The sequence below is a fragment of the Fundulus heteroclitus genome, unplaced genomic scaffold (assembly GCF_011125445.2).
Source record: "Fundulus heteroclitus isolate FHET01 unplaced genomic scaffold, MU-UCD_Fhet_4.1 scaffold_93, whole genome shotgun sequence".
Classification (NCBI taxonomy): domain Eukaryota; kingdom Metazoa; phylum Chordata; class Actinopteri; order Cyprinodontiformes; family Fundulidae; genus Fundulus; species Fundulus heteroclitus.
The window spans coordinates 943,202-964,805 of NW_023397395.1; the positions used below are offsets into that span (position 1 = coordinate 943,202).

The 21,604-nt window shown below is 37.3% G+C and overlaps 1 protein-coding gene across 1 annotated transcript in view; it reads left to right on the forward strand.

The window, feature by feature from the left end:
- The window catches only part of LOC105920427 (SH3 and multiple ankyrin repeat domains protein 3), a 174,407-nt gene that overhangs the window by 91,452 nt on the left and 61,351 nt on the right, over window positions 1-21,604 (forward strand). Inside the window, exons 7-11 of the mRNA XM_036134898.1 lie at window positions 2,908-3,024; window positions 12,569-12,646; window positions 13,027-13,093; window positions 14,978-15,207; window positions 15,334-15,503. Of these exons, the coding sequence (XP_035990791.1) occupies window positions 2,908-3,024; window positions 12,569-12,646; window positions 13,027-13,093; window positions 14,978-15,207; window positions 15,334-15,503 (662 nt within the window). The remainder of the gene's footprint in view (window positions 1-2,907; window positions 3,025-12,568; window positions 12,647-13,026; window positions 13,094-14,977; window positions 15,208-15,333; window positions 15,504-21,604) is intronic.

Sequence of the window (21,604 nt, forward strand, 5' to 3'; positions counted from 1 at the left end):
CCAGCAGTCTCGGCAAGAATCAGCCATTGTCCTGTCATTTATTAGCTGGCAACCAGTCACATGTCGCATTGGCTTAAAACACGTGTTCTTTTTAAACAAATCCTATTAAATGACCACAACCAATGTGTTTAAAGCTGTATTTTCGTGTATGTTTAAGCAGTAGCAGAAGTAAAAAGAAAGTAGACATTTCCAGAGTTTCTTACAAAATTAATTCTTCTGCTGTCACCGGGGACAAATCCAAGTCATTTCCTTCCAGTCCAAATCATAAGGTTGGTGTGTTTTGCAGTAAATATTTTCTAGACTACTAAGAGCAAACCCAGCAAATTCTGTGCATTTTCCCCTCATGCTGCCTTAAGGCATAACCTGCTCATTAAAGATTACTGTGCCTTTACAGTATTTCTGTTCTGTTTTCCCCTTATAATTGACTGGTGACGAAAGCATACTAAAAAATCTGAAAGCTCTTTTGCTGCTATTGAACCCATACTGTTATAGAGGTCATCACATCTGTTACAGACACTGTTGTTGAATAGCATTAAAAAATACAGGAGAAAATGCTGAATGATGACATTTTGTGTTAGTAACAGGTGACTGAAGCCAATGTTTTATTAAGAAATACAGGTGCACATCAATAAATTAGATTATCATGAATTTCTTTTCAGGGAGACTCATATGATATATATTTTCTGTACAAAGTCATATATTTAGTTTATCAATAACATCCACAAGGAGTCTCTGAGCATAGCCGAGCATATTAATGGAAAGTTAAGTGGAAGGAAAAACGTGGTGAAAAAGAGTGGCGAACCAATTGGAATAACCACAGCCTTAGGTGATTGTGAAGAAAAGCTCATTTTAAAGCTCGGGGGAGACTAAAAAGGTGTGGACTTGAGATGCAGTAAGTACTTTAAGAGGCATCACACAGAGAGGAATCCTAAAATCGTCCAACTCCAGGTGTTAAGCCATTTCTGAACAAGAGACAACATTTGAAGCATCTTGCCTAGGATGAGGAGAAATAGGACTGGACTGTTGCTCAGTCGTTTGAGCTCCTGTTTTTTATATAATTTGGATAAATAGAATCCAACCTAATCATGATCCAGTGATGTTTCCACAGTCAGTCTTAATTTGGGGAGCCATGTGATCTTTGGTCACGCTTTGTTTTGCTCAAGCTCAGATCAGTGCAGCCAACTACCAGGAAATATTAGATCACTTCAGGTATTATTGCATTCATTATTTATCAGCAGGACTTAGCATCGTCCCACATCGCCAAATTACCGTTACCTGCCTTAATGATCATGGCATCTCTGTGCTTGAGAGGACAGCAAACTCATAGGACCTAAACCCCACTGACAACCTACAGGCAATGGCAAGATGAGAGACACTAAAGCCAACAATGTAAGGCTGCCAAAAACTGACAAATTACAAACTAAAAATACAAAATAAAGGTTTCGCTCTTTAATTGAATTACTAAAATTAACTAACCTTTTAATAAAACCAGAATTTATTTAGACTACACAAATATGCTCTGCCAAATGTCAATTTTCTTCTTTATTCTTGTATAATTTGAAATAGCATTTTAAACCATTAAGCAACATTACATTGGACAAGAAAAACAACAACAACAAAACAAAAAAAGGAAGACAATTAGAAATCAAACCTCAAAATAAAAAACAAAAAAACATTTAATAGGATAAAGTGGACTTCATTCATACACCAGGGAGCAGAATGATTTACACAATAATTTTATACTATCTGACAATAAATAACAACGAACATTTAAGGCTGTAATCAGTTCTTCACCCTCTTCATCAATGCAGCTCACAAGCCATCGGTATTATATTTTGACTTTGATATTGCCTGGATTTTTTTTAAATAAGTACTGCTAGTAATATCCAAACTGACATTGCATTGTCAAATAACCCCGCTATCTTTCACTCAAAGGTAGTTTAATCAACGTATGCCTTTTCAAGGTCTGCTCTTTGCTGTATGTTTGATTTTCTAGTTCTTTCAGCATTAGCCGTCTCTAAGTATATATTGTCTACAGTAGAGTATGCAGCAGAAAGCTGATAACAATCCCAGCACCATTGTTGTGGTCTCTCATTTATTCAATGCACTCCAGTGAGACAAACACAGGAGGGAGAGAACAATTGCTGGGGAGAGCTATTTTCTTCCATCTGAATGACAAAGGACAAAACTGAAAAGTAGAAGAAAGATGAAAAACATATTGCTCCAAGTTAGGTTCAGCAGCAGCAATGCAGAGAATATCCTACCAGAATGTCTTCACACATTTACATTTAGCCTCAGGTGGTACAAACAAGATTTCCCTCTCCTTTTAGAGACTGTTGTTGTGAGTGAAGAGGAATTCCTGTAAGATATAACTAAGAGGAAGGCAGGAGTTGCTTCAGGACTGGTTTGCAATATCTTTCATCCCTGTAGACTGAGCAATCATCACAGATTAAAGGTGGGGAATATGTAGGAAAAGAAACAAACTAGAAAAGGCAAGATTGTGCTCATAAGTCATTTGTTTGACCATTATTTAGGTTTGTGATTTACGGTATTCAACCACTGTTTAAATAGCCTGCTGAAAACTTAGACTGGAATCAGCGGTAACAAAACTGTTGTCTCAGATGTTTTATACAGCAAGTAAAAAATCTGGGCCACAGTAAAATCTCAATTATGACAAGGAAAGGACAGGAACGGATGCTGGCTGCAGCCCAGCTCCCCATTGTTTAATTAAACTTTGATCATAGCCAAGCTCATCATACTTATTGCACTCCTAGGTAAAATCCAATGTGGTTCCTTCATGTCATTCTGTAGGACACCTCATTTATCATCTGCACGTCAAGCCGATTGGACATTATTTTCTCATAAACACCGAGCAGGAAGAGTAAGTTTATTAATTTGTCATTTTAGGCATGCCGCTATGGCCACGTCCAGCACTTGGAACATCTGCTGTTCTATGGAGCTGAAATGAGTGCCCAGAATGCATCTGGAAACACCGCCCTACATGTGTGTGCTCTCTACAACCAGGTAACATTCACGTAGAAACTAAATATCATTTCTATTTTTGACTTAGATTCTTCGGGAGAAAAAGGGTGAGTCTCATTGTAATATCTGTGTTTCATACACCGTACGCATAGTGTCTTTGTTTTAGTGCCCACAAGGCAGCAACATGGAGATTAGTGTCATGTTGTGCCTTCTATGCTTAGACTTTGTCTTGTGTTCCAGTGTTGCAGTGTTGGCTGAACTAAATAATTAAACGTACTAAGTATTTTCCCTTTTGGTTTTACTCGCCTAAAATTAATCACAAGTTAAATATTTAATGACGCCCATGACCACCAGATTGTTTTGTAAACAGTGCGGAACACTGCAGTGTTACTTCGGTCGCGACTATTGTTAGACCTTTTCTCACATTGACTTTTTAATTTGCTTAAAATGTAATACACTGGCCAAACACTATAGTCTACACAGCTTATTAAAAGCAAAAATTAAAAAGGCAGTATTTAAAAAAAAACTAATCGTCTTGTTTTAGTCTCGTTGTCTTTTGCACCTTTTTTGTTGTTTTTCACACTATACATCACAGTTCCTCATAAGTCAATCATGTTTGATGAAACGCAGGAGAACGTGAGAAAATATGGTGTGCGGTTGGAGTATTGCAAAAATAAAACAACACAGATTTGTATTAAAATGTCTCTTGCACTGTTGTTAAACTGTCTGAACCTTGGAAGTGAAAACCTTCTCTTGTTAAAATGTATGATGGAACTTATATATTCAGATTTCTGTCTGACTTCTGTTAATAGCATACCTAATGTCATGATGATTCTACATCGTGACGTTAGGTATGCAATTATTAGTTTGTCTGCAGCTGCTGTTTGTGCCAGTTGCCTCACAAGCTGGTAATTAGAAGCACTTCACCTTTTTTAAAAGCAACCATTTTATGCTGCTGTGATCACATAAACATACTCAGAAACTAATGTAAATGTTTTCATCTGGAGATAAGAGTAGAAAGTACATTTATCTAAATTATCCAAATACTCTCTTAGTTAATGTTTTCAAGCACCTATTCAGAAAACTTTGACCGGGTGGCAAAGGTGGGTTGCCCTCTCCAGGTTCGAGGAGGACACACATAGCCAGGTCTTTATAAAAATTAATATCAGAATAAGAAATACTTTAATAATCCCAGAGGGAAATTACAGTAGAGGAATATCTCCTCTACATCACTTTTAAAAAAAAAAAAAAAAATCTAAAACGATCCCAGTGTGTAAAATTGGGATCGTTTTAGAAACGTTTTCATCCACATGAACCCGCACAAATATACCACTGAGCGTTATTTTTAAACATGCCAAATGCATTGAGTACAATGAAGCTAAAACCTGTCAGCCAATCAGAATACTTCAAAACTACCACGACTCCCTGTACAGAAGACGAGACTGACGGCGACGTTGAACATTGTGCCTCTGTATTCGGGGAGAGAGTTGGTGTAAAACAGCTGACCTCCTAGCTGTCATGATTTAGGTTTTTGTTTGCTTTGTTCTGGGCTAATTAGTTTCCACTCTCCTCAGCAAACAACCCCTGTCACCTCCATGTCCACACGTCAGTCTCCAGTCAGCCCGGTCAACTGTGCAGACCATTTCCACCTGCTTTCACTAATTAGTTCCAACTCTGTTCACCTGCCTTCATATACCACTCGCTGCCAGATCGTCATATCACAGATCCTCTCTTATGATTTCACAGCACTTCGCACCTCCTCACTCGTGCCCTGCCGCCGTGTTTTTTTTTTTTCAGTTCGTCTACCTGCTCCACCTGTTGGGCTCAAGACTGGTAACACCTGCATCTCCTAGTTTGTTTTCCTTTTTCAATAAACCCTTTTTACGTGACTCTGTGTCCGGCTTAATTTCGGGTTCGCTGCTACAATCATTACGCCGGCGCTCTTTCTTCTTTGCACCTCAATGAATTAGAGCAGTTGGGCATGTAAAAACAAACAAACAAAAAAAAGTGTGTGAACCAACGTAAAAAGTAGCACCACCCTGAGAGGATTAATTTTCCTCCACTGCAGGGCCAAGTCAGTAACAATGGTTGCACGTGACATCAGAGCCGCACTATATGCGCAGGACCCTGAAACTCAGTTTTGCCATGTACACACGCAAACACAAATACAAAGTTTACTCAAATCTCCACTTCAGGTCAGAGTTCTCATCAATAATCATTATGTGAAACAGAGTTTTTGGGTGGATGAAAGTCCAAAATGCATAAAAATGTATGAGCTTTCCCAGTTATCCGACTTGTGACGAGAGAATGGAATGATTATTTAAAGATGGATGGGTGTGGCTGCAGTAATCCGTACTCTGCACCAATTGATTTCTGACATAGACACTTGATCTTGGTGTAAACTGAGAGTTTATTCAATGTTCGTTTAACATTTGTAGTGACACAGAGTGAAAGAAATACCTCCATGTGAGCCTTAAGTGATTTAATATATGTACATTTTAAACTGTCAAGTTTTGCTGTTTAACTGTGTAGGAGCGACTGTGGCTTTACGGGTAGAATGGTCTTCTTGCAATCAGAAAGTTGTGGGTTTGGTTTCAGCTTCCCCCTGTCAAATGTCGATGTGGCCCGGGGCAAGGCACTTAACCCCAAGTCGCCTACCGATCTGTGTATTGGTGTATGAATGTATGGTGTACATGTGAGCAACTGGGTGAATGCGGCTATAGTGTAAAGCACTTTGAGTGGTCACTATGACGAGAAAAGGGCTATATAAATTCACTCCGTACAAATTTAAGGACCAAAAAGTGGAATGTGCTGCAACATTGTAGCCTTGCTTAGAAAACCTAAATTACAGTCATCAAAAGTGAAGAAATAAGAGCTTTTCTATGCAATTCTTGTGAAGCCATTATGGCATCAAAATGAGTGAGTGCAGATTCTGAAATATGAATGAACAGGCTCACTACTGACTTAAGTACAGCAAAACACTGTAAGGTGGGTGGGGGGGTGGGAAAGAAAACCAAGCGTGCCTGTATGAAAACCAGAAAGCTTCCTATAAAGCGTATGAGTCTTACTTACTGTTTGGTTTGAGCTTGCTCGAAGTGAAGGATGTAACTTGGCACTCTAAAAGATGAATTTCTGCTGCTTCATTGGGAAAATGTGAAGCTCACTTCATGAACATTAAATGAGGTCTCTCTGGTGTGTAAAATGAGTGTGTGTGTGTCTGCGCGTGTGTGTGTGTGTGTGTGTGTGTGATGCATACGATGTGTGGGTGTGTGCATGTGTTGTGATTTATTTTAGAAGTATATCCTTCTGCACAACTAATTTCAGTTGTGATGAATGGACTGCTTCAGCTAAACTGGAACACCACAGTCTCAGGAGTGGGGGGTAGTCTGTGTGTGTTTAGTAAGCAGAGCATCAATAATTAATACTAACAGTTTGTAACACATCCACGTGACTGGAGTTGTTGCGTGTTTACCATCTCGGTGGAGTGCAAGCCAGAGCTTGAACTTGTTTTGCTCGTGTTATCAAGACATACTGTAAATATGTCTGGATCCTCTGGTTCTTATGGGGAAATTTGGGGAATACAACATTTTAGTGTGAACATTTGTTTTAAACTCTGGGTTTAGAGGAAGATAAGATAAGATAGTAGCAGCTCTGATTGTGATTGCAGTTTCCGTGTAAAAAATGCAAATCGGTGACTAACTGAAAATCGTCAGCCTCTTGTACTACTTGCTTTACATCCTGCGTGTAAATGGACCTTGGCGTGGCTCTTGTCGGTCCTCGCTGATGAGAATGACATTTCAATCAGCTTACCACAGCTACTGTGCCAGTCTACACTGGCACAGTAGCTGTGAAAAGCTGATTGAGCTCAGAAAGCTTGTATCATAGCAGGGTTCTAGCAGACCTGAAGCACGCCTGTCTTGGATGATTATCTACAATGAGAGTAAGAAAAGGGCTTGTAGGATCGATTTTAGAAAAGTAGCGGCATGATCAATAGATCCATATGTGGAGAGAAGAGAGACTGTCAGCAAGAGGGAGAGATAAATGAAGGTGTGAGAGACTGGATGAGTGAAAATCTAACTTTCAGTAATCATCATTAGAATAAGCTGTTTCAATGCGTGTCCCTCTCTTTGGTCTGTATGGCTATTAGCTTCAACTTAGTGAGCCAGGCAGATGTGCCAGTGAATGAGGACATGGCAGGGGTCTTTTGCTTAGCTTAGAGATCCTTGAGACATGCTTGAAAAGAGTTATTGAGAAGACAGGCAGAACTGTGGGGAATAGCAAATTAGCATAGACTGATGGGTAAAAATAGATTAAAGAGACACAAGAAACAATGTGTAACAGACATGAAGTCATAAAATACAGTTCTATAACAAACTCTTTAGAGGAGACAACTGTTTTCACAAGCTTTTTCAATTAAATTCAGTTACATTTTATGTATACAGCGCCAATTCACAACACATGTCATCTAAAGGCACTTTAGAAAGTCAAATACAATCAAATCATACAGATTGGTCAAAAAGTTTCCTATCTGAGGAAATCCACGAGATTGCATCAAGTCGTGACAAGAAGCATTCACTTCTCCTCAAAGAGGGTAGAGCCACAGGGAGAGTCGTCTGCATTGTCCACGGCTTTGCAGCAATCCCTCATACTAAGCAAGCATGAAGCGACAGTGGAGAGGAAAACTGTTCTCAATGTAAACGGTCCTCTGCCTCGACCGACTGGTGGTTAGAGAAGACAGAGCATCCATCTTCCAAACTGCTTAGTCCCTCACGGGGTTGCTGGTGCCTATCTCCAGCGTTCACTGGGCGAGAGGCAGGGTACACCCCGAAGTCTGTCGCAGGGCAACACAGAAACAAACAGGATAAACAACCATTCACGCACACACTCACACCTAAGGACAATTTGGAGAAGCCAATTAACCTAACAGTCATGTTTTTGGACTGTGGGAGGAAGCCGGAGTACCTGGAGAGAACCCACACAAGCACAGGGAGAACATGCAAACTCCATGCAGAAAGACCCAGGCCAGGGTTGGATTTGAACCCAGAACCATTTTGCTGCAAGACACTAGCGCAACCAACTGCGCCACTGTGAAGACAGAGCGGCGAAACAAAAAGCACAGAACCACACATTGATCCAGGAATCCTTTCTATGTTATATGGTAATAGTGGGTGATCTGCCTCCCCTGGATGATGTGTACCTACAATGATAAAGATATTTAAAACAAAACGTTAAAAGCTGTACACTTGAAGATGTTCATTGGTGTCTAAATATGGTTAGAATGTTTTTGTTTTTTTTGTTAAAAAAAAACGGCTGACTTTCAACATCTGTTTATGTTCATTTGGACAGGTCAAATATACAATTTATATTATTAGGCTAAACCTAGCTAGGCTAAATAACATCCAGTGTAAACAATTGTCCTTACAAGTCATCATATATTATTCAAATTTGAATATTACATAATGTTAAAAAACATTATAAATGTATAAATGTAATGACCGTAGTATTGCCTAAACAATCATGGGGAAGACTTCTGGCTGTCAGGACAGTTATTGACACCCTCATTAACTGTGGAGGGTAAATCACAAAAGGTCATTGCTGAAGAAGCTTTTTGTTCACACAGTGCTGAGCCATGCATATTCATAGACAGTTAAGTGGAAGGAAAACATGGGGAAGGAATGGCTGTAGCAGTAACAGGGATAACCACAGACTTCAGAGGATTGTCAAGCAAAATATATTTAAGAATTAGTGGGAGGCTTGCAAGGAGTGGACTGAGGCCAGAGTCGGTGCATCAAGAGTCACTATGCACAGATCAGTCCTACACATGAGCCACAAATATGGCGTAGAAACGCACACAATATGAACATAAAAGTTTCAGAATGGTGAATCTCGAGGACTGGACTTGGGCATCACTGAGCTAAAGGTAATCCACTTATATTTAAGCAAAAACGTATTGTTGATAATAATAATATTAATTAATATTAATAATAATAATGCCCAGTGAATGCTGGAGGGGGTCAGCCCGTTTAATCCCATGAGGGATTAAACGGGTCAGAAAATGGATGGATGGATAATAATAATAATAATATATGTACGTATGTATGCATTAATAATTATAACAGTAATAATTATTAAACGTCACTGGCAAATCTGTGTACAGGCCAAACAAAATGTGCTCATGGCGATACTTTTTCCAAGCAAAGAACAGTGTATCCTTCATAATGCAGTGAATTCAAAAACCCTTTTAAAAGCCTTGGTTGGCCAGGTTAAAAGCTCCGATTATAGCTACATTTAATAGTTGGTGCTCTACAGTGGTTGAAATATCTCAGTTTAACTGGGTGTCTGACCCGCTAAAAGCAACACAAATACATGTCACCATACAACCATACATACTTTTCTATAAATTTTTCCATTTTCACTTTCATTTTACATTGTGCCCTACTTTGTTCCTTAAAAAACACATGGAAATGTATGGTTGTAGTGTGACAAAATGAAAAAAAAAAAGCTCTAGGGTCCAAACATTTCTGGACAAATGTGCATTTACCTCCCCAGTTAATGTTTGAAAGGTCTAACCTTCATGAGTTATCTGAACTGAAAGTTGAGCCTTTATATATATATATATTTTTTATATGTAATATGCTATATTCAGAAATACAAATGTTTACATTATTTTCTGTCTTTCACGTTGGCTCTCTGGTTGGATAGTTCTGTACCCACATTCACAAAGATTCTCAGAGTCCTCTGAAAGAGCTCCTATATTAGCCTTAAAATCCCTGCCAAGGAGTTTTAGCTTAAGAACGAGTCAGACAGTTGTTGAGAGCGACTCTGAGTAAGGAGCAGACAAAAATGTCTTATCTCAGTGAGGAGCTGTGGTTGACCCCATTGCTAGGTGTGACGCTGTCTTCTAAGAACTGTGATTGGTTGATACACGGAACAAAGCAGAACACACACACACACACACACACAAACACACTCACAATTGTGCTTAAAGTAATCAGTGAAGAGAAATGAACTGATTGGACTAGAATAAAAGATGTGTCGTCATGATGAAACTTAAATAATCAAATAATTAATTAAATAATTGTCACACAGTGTCAACTTACATCCTTATCATGATTCTTGATTTGCTTATTGTTATGTTTACTCGCCATACTGGTCATTTTACTACTTCATCTATTTGATATTAATGTGCACTCACTTGTCAGCGTTTTACTGGGCTTGCCTGCTTCTATAAAGTGGTTGTATTTGGCAAAACGACTGACATAAAATGGAGAACAAAAGGTGGGAAAAAAAACTGGACAGAGGAGTAGCGCCTCTGTCCGCACAAAGTACAATCCTGGGATCCACGAATAGGGGGACTTTGAAGCACATTGCCACAGATCAATGTGTATTTGTCTCTGCATGTCTTTTTCTCTGCTTTTACGCACCGGCCTGGAAGCTGAGAAGCACTCTGTGCAGCAATAAAAAGCCAGAAAGGAGATGGCATCATCCAAGCAAACTTCTAGATTACTTTTTAGGCTACTGACATTGTCAGGTTCAAACACCTAAAACATTCATTAACAACACAAGAAGGAGAGACAACAATGAGATTGATTTTCAAATAAGCTTGCAAGGAGATCGAACGGAGATGCTTTGTACAGATGTTCATGTACAATACACAAAATACTTTTGCACCTCTTTTATCTTGTGCAATTTGTGCATATTTATGTGTATATGTTCTGTAACATTTTCCAATTCTTCTAAAATGTTTCTTATTGAGAGCATTTTTTGAAAATAGTATAAAGATACATCTTAATACATTTCTCCACTTTTTATTCATGATTATTCAATAGCTTTCCTATCATTTATTTATCCTCAACAAAATTAAGTTACTAAAGCCACCTTTAACCCATCCTTCCATTGAAACTATTAAATGTCACCCTATAGGGAGATAAAGTTTATATTATTCACATATTATTAATTAAATGATTGTTAAAGAAGTTTCTGTGCTCAGAAGATGGTGGATCAGCCAATTGGCTCTCTCTATTTCCATCGTCTTACTTAAGACACTCTTAGGCTCGCTAAAAGGTCTCCTCACCACTCCTACCTTTTTTTTTTACTTTAAGAGCTCTCTTAAGGCCTAGGGTGCTTCGTGATTAATTTGTACCTTATGAAGGTAAAATTCTGAGAAACATCTTGGAATTCAGGAAATTCTAAGATTTACCTAAAATGACGTCACTAAGAGCTACTTTTAGTCTTTGGATTCTTTGTGAATACAGGCACTGGTCTTTAAATTGCTCACCTCAGGTTAGGCTGACTAGCTTGATAAGTTAAACCACATGGATGGTTTTTAAGTTAACCAAATGTTCAGTCAATGTCAGTCGGCAAGCATAAATTTTGGCTTTTTTTGTCAGGAGGTAAGATCCTTTACACATTAAATAGCCTTTAGGAATTACCAAGACACCTCTTTAATTGTAAGCTAATCAGAAACAATTTTTTAGTACCTGCTAAAATTTGTTGATTTGTTCAAGCAAATTTCAGGCCATGGGTTTTATCCCTTGTTTATAGAAGGGATTGTGCATATTCTTTGATATACTATGAGATGTAATTTCATATTACCGTACTTTGATGTTAAACTGATTGTTCTATAAAGCACCAGTCAACAATTAGGCGGTTTATGATTAAGTTCATTTGGGAAAGACTTTGTACAAAAAAACTACAATCAAAGAGAAAGTGTGCATCAAAAAAAAAAAAGCAGATGTACTTCAGTTTAATTGAACATCACTCTGTAGCCAAATTGAACTTGGCTTTTCATTCCTTGATTAGACAGTTCAAAATCAATGACTGAAGTTTATATATATATATATATATATATATATATATATATATATATATATATGAATTCCTTGTTATCCAATTTTGAATCAGAAGCCGAATAGATGTTTGCTCACAGATGTAAAATATATTCCTCTACTTCTGGGATTTTTTATGAAGATGTAGTCATTTTGCAACAATGACTGAACCAAATGAGTATTTCTTACAATTTGTCATACCACTTTAGAGTCTGTTGTCTTATTTCCATGTATGTCACAAATTATTTCAGCCATATACGTTTGTATAGATACCATACTGTACCTTTATATATCAGCACCTTTGCTAAAGTCATTTTTAACCTGTGCTGTGACCCAGGTTCCTTTTCAAGAAGTTGACAGAAATGTTGGTTCAGGGAAAAAGAGTCAGAATAACTGTCACAACGTTATGTCTGCAAAGTACAACGCTCCTCTTCAAATGCAACTTTTCAAAGCCATTTACACTCTGCTGGTTTTTGTATTCCTTAAATTAATTTAACAATGTATTCTCCTTTCCATGGTGACATGAGTTGTTTATTTCTGTACCCGACCAGTTTACCATTCAGAGAGACGTATATTTAGTCTCATAAAATCTCTAAACATTTTTGACGTGTCTGGGATACCGCCATTAGGAATTGCTCTGGTCAACATGCAGTGAATTAAAGTGTTGCTTATGTCTGATCTGATGTGACATAAAAAGCTCTCTCTCTACTGCGCAAACTGTGATGAAATTCAAATACACAAATCTCTCTGTCATTTAGGATAGCTGTGCACGTGTTCTGCTTTTCCGAGGAGCCAATAAAGAAATAAAGAACTACAACAGCCAGACTGCTTTTCAGGTATGTGTGAGCTGTGTGTTAATATGTGTAATTGTTGTTTAAATCAAAGACATATAATGTGCAGATACTTTCTTGTGCATCTACAACATTACCGGACATACAAATTTAGCATAGGCTAGTTACAGCAAACTGCTACCCCAGCTGAAAAGCTCTGGAACAAAATCGAATATGTGCTTGGATTCGTTTTCAATTCAGCCATCCGTCCATTGTCTATAACCGCTTATCCATGCAGGGTTGCGGGGATGGGGCTGGTGCTTATCTCCAGCAGTTATTGGGCGAGAGGCGGGGTAAGCCCCGGACAGGTTGCCAGTCCACCGCAGGGCAATTTGTTTTCTGTCACTTAAATGTTCTCTTTATTGTCCTTTTTTTTCTTCTATTAGGTGGCTATAATAGCAGGAAACTTTGATCTGGCAGAAATCATTAAGGTTCACAAAGCATCAGATGTTGGTAAGTTGAGAACAGAAGTCACTTAATTAGAGTTGGATAAATCTTTTTGCTGAACTCTCGATGCCATTGAACGTATGGAACTGATAAGAGCTGAACTGTAGATTGGAGAAAATAAAGGATGGAGAAGGGTGAGAGATGATATGTGCCCCTGATGAGTTAAGCAGTTTCTCTGTGAAAGAACATACAGGAAAACTCTGCCATCTGGTGTGGACAGGTTGTAATACCCGACTCCAAAACAGAATTCTCTAATTAGCTTTCCCTTTGCAAGGAACAACCCCAGTAAATTGGTAATCACATATAAAGGCTAGAATTTTGTGCTTACATAACCATTTTTACCAGCAGCTTTGGAAAATTGTTGAAATAAGCTAAACTGAAATGATTATCTATTGTTTATTTTTCATGCTAAATGTTTGAATTTGAAAAAGAAAATGTCCCAAATATCCTATCACCTTCAGTTTTCTTGTAATGTCTAATCCTTCATTCATCAGTTTTAATGTATAGTTTATTGTACTTCTTGGCCTGAAACCTATGAATGATTTCCAGTCATTTGCAAGACTCATAATGTGCCTTGAACTTTCTCACATTTGGTCGCACTACAGTCACAAACCTTAATATACACTGCTCAAAGAAATAAAAGGAACTCTTTGAAAATAAATCAGATCTCAATTGGAAGAAAAAAAACTGGATATCTATCCTGATGTTCCTAACACATTACAGATGGGTGATGTGTTAGGAACAAAAAGATACCACATCATTTGATCAAAATGAAAGTTTTAAACTGAAAAATTGATGTGGCAGGTTAGTTGAATGTGTTGAAATGTCATTGCAGCAACTAAAAATGTTACTCTGTAGTTTGTATGGCCCTTACGTTTGACATGTTTGCATCAATGCCTGACAACTTCGGCGTATGATCCTCATGGGATGACGGCTGGTGTACTGGGGTCCATCCTCCTTGACCTCAGTCTGAGTTGCAACCTAGTGGCGTCAGCTGGACCTAAACATGATGCCCTGGGGATGTTCTGTTGAATTTAGGTCAGGGGAGCATGGAGGCCAGTCAATGGTATCAAATCCTCCCGGGAACTGACTGCATTATCTTGCCACTTGAAGCCGGGCATTTTCATGAATCACCTGCAAGGGTCTAACAATGGGTCTATGGATTTCATCCTGATACCTGATGGCAGTCAGAAAAGGTGCATGATCAAAGTTGATGGGAAGGTGGATAGAGCTAGATACAGGGAAATTCTGGAAGACAGCCAGCAAAGACTTGAGACTGGGCAAAATGTTTATTTTCCTGCTTGTCAAAGACCCTAAACATACAGTCAGAGTTACAATGGAATGGCTTATGTCGAGGCATATACATATGTTAGAAAGGCCCACTGAAAACTGTAGATGTAAATTCAGTTTTCAGGTATTGAAATGCATGTTTATTTTCATTTTATAAAGAATGGTCTTGGTGTGGAAAGCTCATAGAAACATAGCCTAAATCACATTCACTGATAATTGCTGTGAAAGGTGGTTATAAAGTTACTGACTCAGGGGATGAATGCTCAATATTACAAGTTTCAGATTTTTCTGTGTTACAAGTTTGAACAGCCGGCATAATTTTCTCTTCAAGAACAACTTGGGATCCCATCACATAAAGTCCCAGTAAAATACCCTGAAATTTGTGGTTATCAAATGACTAAATGTGTAAAAACTATAATGGGTATGCATACTTTAACTTTCTATTCGCACACTTTCCTTTCCAGATATATGTGAATGAATTTAATAAACTCAAAATAAATATTTAGATTTAAAGTTGCTTTTGCTTTTAAAGCATCCATGTATTTCTGCAGCCTGTGATAACAGCATTCAGTCCACAGTTTTTCCACTTTTCCTTTTTAGTGCCTTTCAGGGAGACCCCCTCTTACACCAACCGTCGACATGTTGTGACTGGCACCCTGCCCTCACCACGATCCTTGCTGCGCTCTGCGAGTGACAATAACCTGAACGGTGACCATGATCACATCCACAGTCAGCGCCCTAGAGAATCCCGTGGCCGCCCCGGTCACTCCCCTGTCCCCTCACTGCGCAGTCTTCCAGCTTTTGGACAAAAGCACAGCAGCCTCGGAGAAGTATGAATGTTTAAAAAAAGGGTGTTTAAAGCAACAGTAATGTCACTAAAGCAGTCTGTTTGTGGTCATTTGTGGTTATTTACTCAGCCGTAAGGTCGACTTTTTTTTCCTTCTGCTTTATGTCAGGGTCGACATGGAGAGATCCCTGACAGCAGTCTCCAGAGTACTGGCAGCTCCAGATCCTCCCATTCTCGTTCCCCATCATTACATCACATGCATGAAGATGACAAGCCAGTGCCCAGACGTTCCCACAGCCATGGCTACCCTCTCGGACATGGTCCTCGTGGAAGACTCAGGTCTGTAACAAATCCCCTCTGACCAGTTTCACTTGTTAATTCCTGTTATTCTCAAAAAAACAGCATTTGATAAATACTGCAAATCATTTTCATCTCATGTCTAATTCATCTTACACTTGCATGTCTTTTCATGTATTCACTCTAATAGCTAATTTGTGACTTGCCTTTTGATTATGTACTTACTTTGATTCTCAGACCATGTTTTTAAAAGCCAAAAGTCCCATGTGATGTGTCTGAGTCACTTGTTAGTCACTACCGGTAGCGTTGCATCTTATTCCATCTGCCCCAGTCAGCTTTTGGGAATAACCATGACATGTAATCAGGCAGCACGCAGTCTTCATTTAATCATCAGTCATTTGCACACATAACGCTAATTTCCATTAAAATTGTTATGTAAGAGTTATACACATACGGCTTGAACCTAAGAGATGTTTTTGAATTGGTATTGGCTTTCTAGTTACCGATTGAACACAGGCCATTGAGAGATTTCTTAATTTCATTTTGTATAACTTTTGTATGGTCCATGCTTCGGGGTACTTGGCTATGATCTCAGGCATATGCATGTCATGTATAAACGATGGCCCCATTTGTTTAGCAAGCTAAGCTGAAATGCACTGTTTGTCTTGCCAAAATGATAATATAAATAATATAGCTGAAATAATATAACTGGAATCCATGCTTTAAAACACACACAAATATTATATATATATATATGTGTATATATATATATATATATGTATATATATATATAAGATATATATATATGTGTATATATATATAGATGTCTATATGTTATATATATATATATATATATAGTATAAATATATGTTAGAGTATATATATATTATGGGTATAATATGTTGATATTATTTTATATCATTAGATTACTTCTATTATATGACTTGTATATCTAATTATTGTTCTTGTCTCTCTGCTCTATCTCAACTTTTTCCATATATTCCATGATATGTGTGTCTATTTTTTGCTCTATCTCTTCTCTATCTCTCTTCATAATTCTTCTCCTCTCTACTCTCTCTCTTCATCTTATAATTTCTTTTTGTGTGTGGGTTGTGGGGTGTGTGTGGTGTGTTGTGTGTGGGTTGTGTATGTTGTAAGGGGCTTACCTGGGCTCAACTCAGGTCTTCCAGTCTGTTTGGCTCTGTAGATGTAATTTAATCATAGTTACGGATTTATCTAGTGTCTTCATTCTCAATTTGGAGCTTTGAGGAATGGTTTGAGGCATCCTGCTCAGTTCAAAACGTCTTTTTAGTTGATGGCAGAACAAATTTCAAATTCAAACTAGGTCACATATCAACAAAATACATAACAATACATTTAGATTTAGTTCATTAACTTTTTTAATATTATCTTAGATTATATGACGCTGCCTACATGCAGCAGACATCTAGCATATATGTGAACTGGTCAGATGTCTGACGGGGAATTGCGATAAAGCCAGCCTCCCTGCTCTAATAGATCCTTTGAAGACGGTTTGTCTCACATCTACATGCATTTTACCTTCATTCAATTAGCGGAACGACTCACTTATCTGTAATCAGTTTAGTGCCAATTCACCCTGCGATCAGTTCACAGAGATTAAAACTGCATTATGTTCATATTTCACCAGCTAACCACTTTGAACTACATTTGAACTCACAACATGTAGTAGTTCTTGTTCATTCATAAACCGTTTTATGTAATAAAGTCTTTAAAAATATATAGATCATTATTTCAGGCGCACATTAACATATTCATTATTATTGCATAGCATTTGCAACCAGGGCTTTGCTAGGTTATTGTTATGTTTAGTTTTTTCCTGTTATGTTTTCTCAAGTAAACTACATTTTATTATTAATCAATTTCCAATTAAGCTGCTGTCAATACAAAATATTCCTGCTTTAGTTGTCAGAAAACAAGATCAGCCTGATTTTTTTTTTTTATAGAAAATATTCCCAATAACATTATGATTCTAATTGCAACCACTTTTAGTGTATTGAGGTTGGTGATACTTTTTAATAAAATTAAGCAAACAATAAGTTGTTTCAGTTTTTAAGAAAAGGGATTCATCCCTCCAGTTATAATAAGTTTAAAGAGATGACATAAAAAAAACTGTTACGGGTTTCCACAGATACATATGTCCCTGAAAAGCTAAAGAAAGACTCACATAGATCCACTGCAGTAATAAAGCTCTTTTCTTCTGCAACTTGTTTATCTATAAAGTAGATTAAGTTTGTCCTAAAACCTTTTTATTTTACTCCTTTTGTTTACCTGATTATAGAGCACTGTTTAACGGCATCAGGGACAGCTGCTTTCAGTTTAAATTCGTCATGTGACTAAAAGCATCATTTGTCAAAAAATCTTTCCTGAATGTGCTCTTTTGACAGCTTCATGCACATCAATTTTTGTGATTGTTTCCTTTAGGCTTTGTTTAAAATCTTAACTGTTGGGTTACTTGTCCATACTATAAACAGCATGACCCTTGTTTTAAAGTGGTTTAGAATCAATTTAATTGTTTTCTACACTATCAGCCCTGCACAAGACGCTTAGTAACAGATAAAATGTTTTTGTTCACATGTTTGCTCAATCCAAGGTCGATTGTAGGGAGTGGAAAGAAAACGAGTGAATAAGTAAATAGAAAATGAAGAATAGTGGGGTTAATGTGTCTATTGTGTCCTGGGCTAAATGGCTTCCTCTGAACATGGAGCTGAGACCTTGTTCCAACCTTGGCACTATATATTAAAGCAAGAAGAATGTATTTGGAGTCCTAAATCACCAGCTGGTCTCAATTGCCAGAACCCGCATCCAAGCGAGAGTGCCGCTGTCCTTGAATAATTTTTTTGTGATATTTCACCCTCCTCCTCTCTCTTTCACTGTCTGACCTCCTGTTTATGCCAGTGGTAATTCTAGAGGCATTATAGGTGCCACGGGAGTGTGAAATTAGCCTTGCTGGTCAACAGCCTGGTCAGCAGCAGACTCCTGTGAGATCCTGTGGAACTCACCATCGCTTCCCCTCCCTGTTTGTGCAAAGGGCTTTTAGGGTTCAAAAACATGCTTTTAAAAAAGTATAATTTGAAACAATAAAGAGAATATGTACGAGGGCCAGCTACTGTGGAGTTAATTTAAGCAGATTGAAAAACAAATGCTAATAAAAAGCTAATAAAAATCTAAAAGGATGATATGTAGACAATAAAATTTGAAAAATTGCCAGGTGTTAGTGATAATGTACAATTTTATTAGAAAAACATATGTTCATTTGATATGCTATTTTAATTGGCCACTTAGTGTGTCTTATCAATATGGCACAGTTATTAATCTTCTAAGGAGTTTTATTGTATTTGTTGGAAACTATTGAGTTGCACACATTACGTCTTAGTTGTATTTCATTTCATAAATCATATGAATTAGGTTGGAGGTTTTTGCACACAACTTAAAATGTGTTGTGCTCTTGTGTTACAATGTGTTGTGCACCTATGCAACTATAATAAACAGTATCATCACAATTTATTCTAAATAACTGACTGAACTGTAATTATTACAAGCTTTCTTGTTTATATTAAAGATTGATGTCTAGGGTTGCAATCTACTGAACATTTTTTTTTTTGGGATTGTTGTTGTTAATAATTAACAAACATTGGTTTGAAAATATTTCATTTAGAAACTGAAGACTATTTTTGAGCACATAATAATTTGCATTTCTGCACATCTTTGATCTAAAATCACACTACAATCACTTTACCTGAGAATTGATGAAAAAATTAGGGGAAAAAATATTTTCCTGTGCTTTATTTGCTATTAGCAGCAATCCTGTAATTCATGCATTTTAATGGTTTTATTGGTGGATTTTTGTTTAGTTTGTTCAGAGCAACAGTAGAACAGAATAGAAATGTCCCAGTAGCAAAGTGACAAGAAAAAGAAGAAAAGTATTGTACAGTTATTGGTAAATAACTTAATCAAAAAAATTAAAAAGTGTGCAACTGAGTAGGGTGACTTCTAAGAAATGTTTACAACATTGATTGATTTATGCATGAAAAATACCATATCTATCAATTCTTGGCCATAACTGTTCTCTTGCTTAAAATTTTATATAATCATACCTGGGATAGACACAAAATGCTCCTTTTTTTTCTATAAATGTACTATTAACCCATTATACACAATCAAATTAAACCATGAGGTGTTTCAGAGCCAGTTATTTGCAACAACTTTGTGTTTGTTCCTTACAAAACTAAATGTTAATAACAGCGAGGAAGAATCATATGAAATTCCTGGATTCACGTCCACTGTTTTATAGTGTTTATTTTTATATCAAGAAGTAGTGTGTCATGACATTATTTCTAAAGAAATGAATCATTACCAACTGGCAAGCAGAGGATAAGGATAGATTTCTGAGTGCTGGTTAGAGATTTTGTTTTGGTTTTAGACTCTCATCCTGGGGCTGGGGTTTAATATTTGAGAATGCATATGCCAATCTCTAAAATATATAGCCAATGTAAAAGATTAATAAGTGGACTAAATGTCGACCCAAACTACAAGAGCAATGAAAAAAAAAACATTCATACCCCATCTAATTATGCTTTCAAACTGTAATGTGGTGTTTTGGCTGAAGCTTTTCAAAGCAAATTTTGTCAAATAAAGACATGTATCTTCCTTAAAGCAATGCAAGAAAAGATTTTGTTCAATCCTAAAGTAGGCTGGTAAAAAGCCATGAGAACACCAAACCTGTCCTGTTTCCTTACCAATTTTAAACACTTTTTTCATTTGGCAATGTTTGCATTAGTCACATTACAGACTGGTGGCATGAGGGTTATTTGTACTATCTTAGCACACCTAATGGGCCAGGGAAAATGGAGATGAGAGAAATTGAATTAAAGGACCAAATAACCACCAAAGGGTTTAACTGCCTAAGCGGTAACTGTGGACGGTTTAATCACAAAAGATTACACCGGATAATGGCAGATTACTTACTACTCAACCCAAACTTTTAAATGATAAAGCTTTTTGGACTGGCTGTTGGTGTAGTCAGGAGTCTAAAATAAACCATCCAACGAGCATGCAGTTTGCAAATTACAGTTCTGTCTCCTGGCTGTTTTCGATATGGGCCATGTTGTGCTTCACGCAGGGTGCCACTGTTTCTGGAGGCGACATGAGTGAACATAATGATGGTAATAATAATAATATTAAAGTTAACTGTACCCTGAATAAGTTTTGCATTGCTTATTTGCAAATCCAGTCATAAGCACCCCGCCTATTGTGCACAGTGGAAGTGTTGTAGGAAAATGCTGAACCTTTGGAGAAATATATTAATCTGCAAAAGTTAAAGAATTATGTCCCTTGTTACATTCTCATTCATAAGAAAGCCAGCACTGCTGTCTCCTTTTATTATATTCTGTTTCGTTGACCTTACTTGGACTTTCAATACCTCTAGCCACATTCAAGCAGCTTCATTCACTCAATCATGTATAATTTTCCGAAGTAATTTGATACCCATGGTACCTTTGATGTTTGTTTTCGTACTCATATCCCTCTAGGTCATCTTGGACGAGTTCCATCATACCTCATGGTCAGATATATAATCCTTCTGAGTTTTGAGCGTACCTCAGGGTTTTGTTTAGTTTTACATCTTTTATTTTACTCTTTCTTCTGATATATTAACCCTTCATTATGTCCCTGTAGAGAATTCTGTGTGAACTTCCATCCATCAATGGATGGAAGTTCTCAGAAGTCATATTTTAAAAGGCTTCCTCTGGCATCCTCTCAGTGTCGTTTTTCAATCTCTTATTCATAGGGAACCACTGATGGACTTTGTAGGAGCCCTTCAAGGTGATAAAAGTTAAAAGAATGATAGTACTGTATTAAGATTGAAGTTCATGCAATTAAAGTGCATGCAAACCTAAATTATTCAAAGGTAAATGATTATCATTTCCTCTTAGAAACAGGGATAATTCTCCTTATTTTTAACAATAACAAAATATGAAAATATGTTTTAGAATAAAACATTTAAATAAACCATTAGCACAGCAATACTTGTGAGGATTATGGAGAGCAAAAGTTAAAATAAGTATTACAGTCCTCAGTGTTGGACTGGGGAGAAAAAGTGGCCT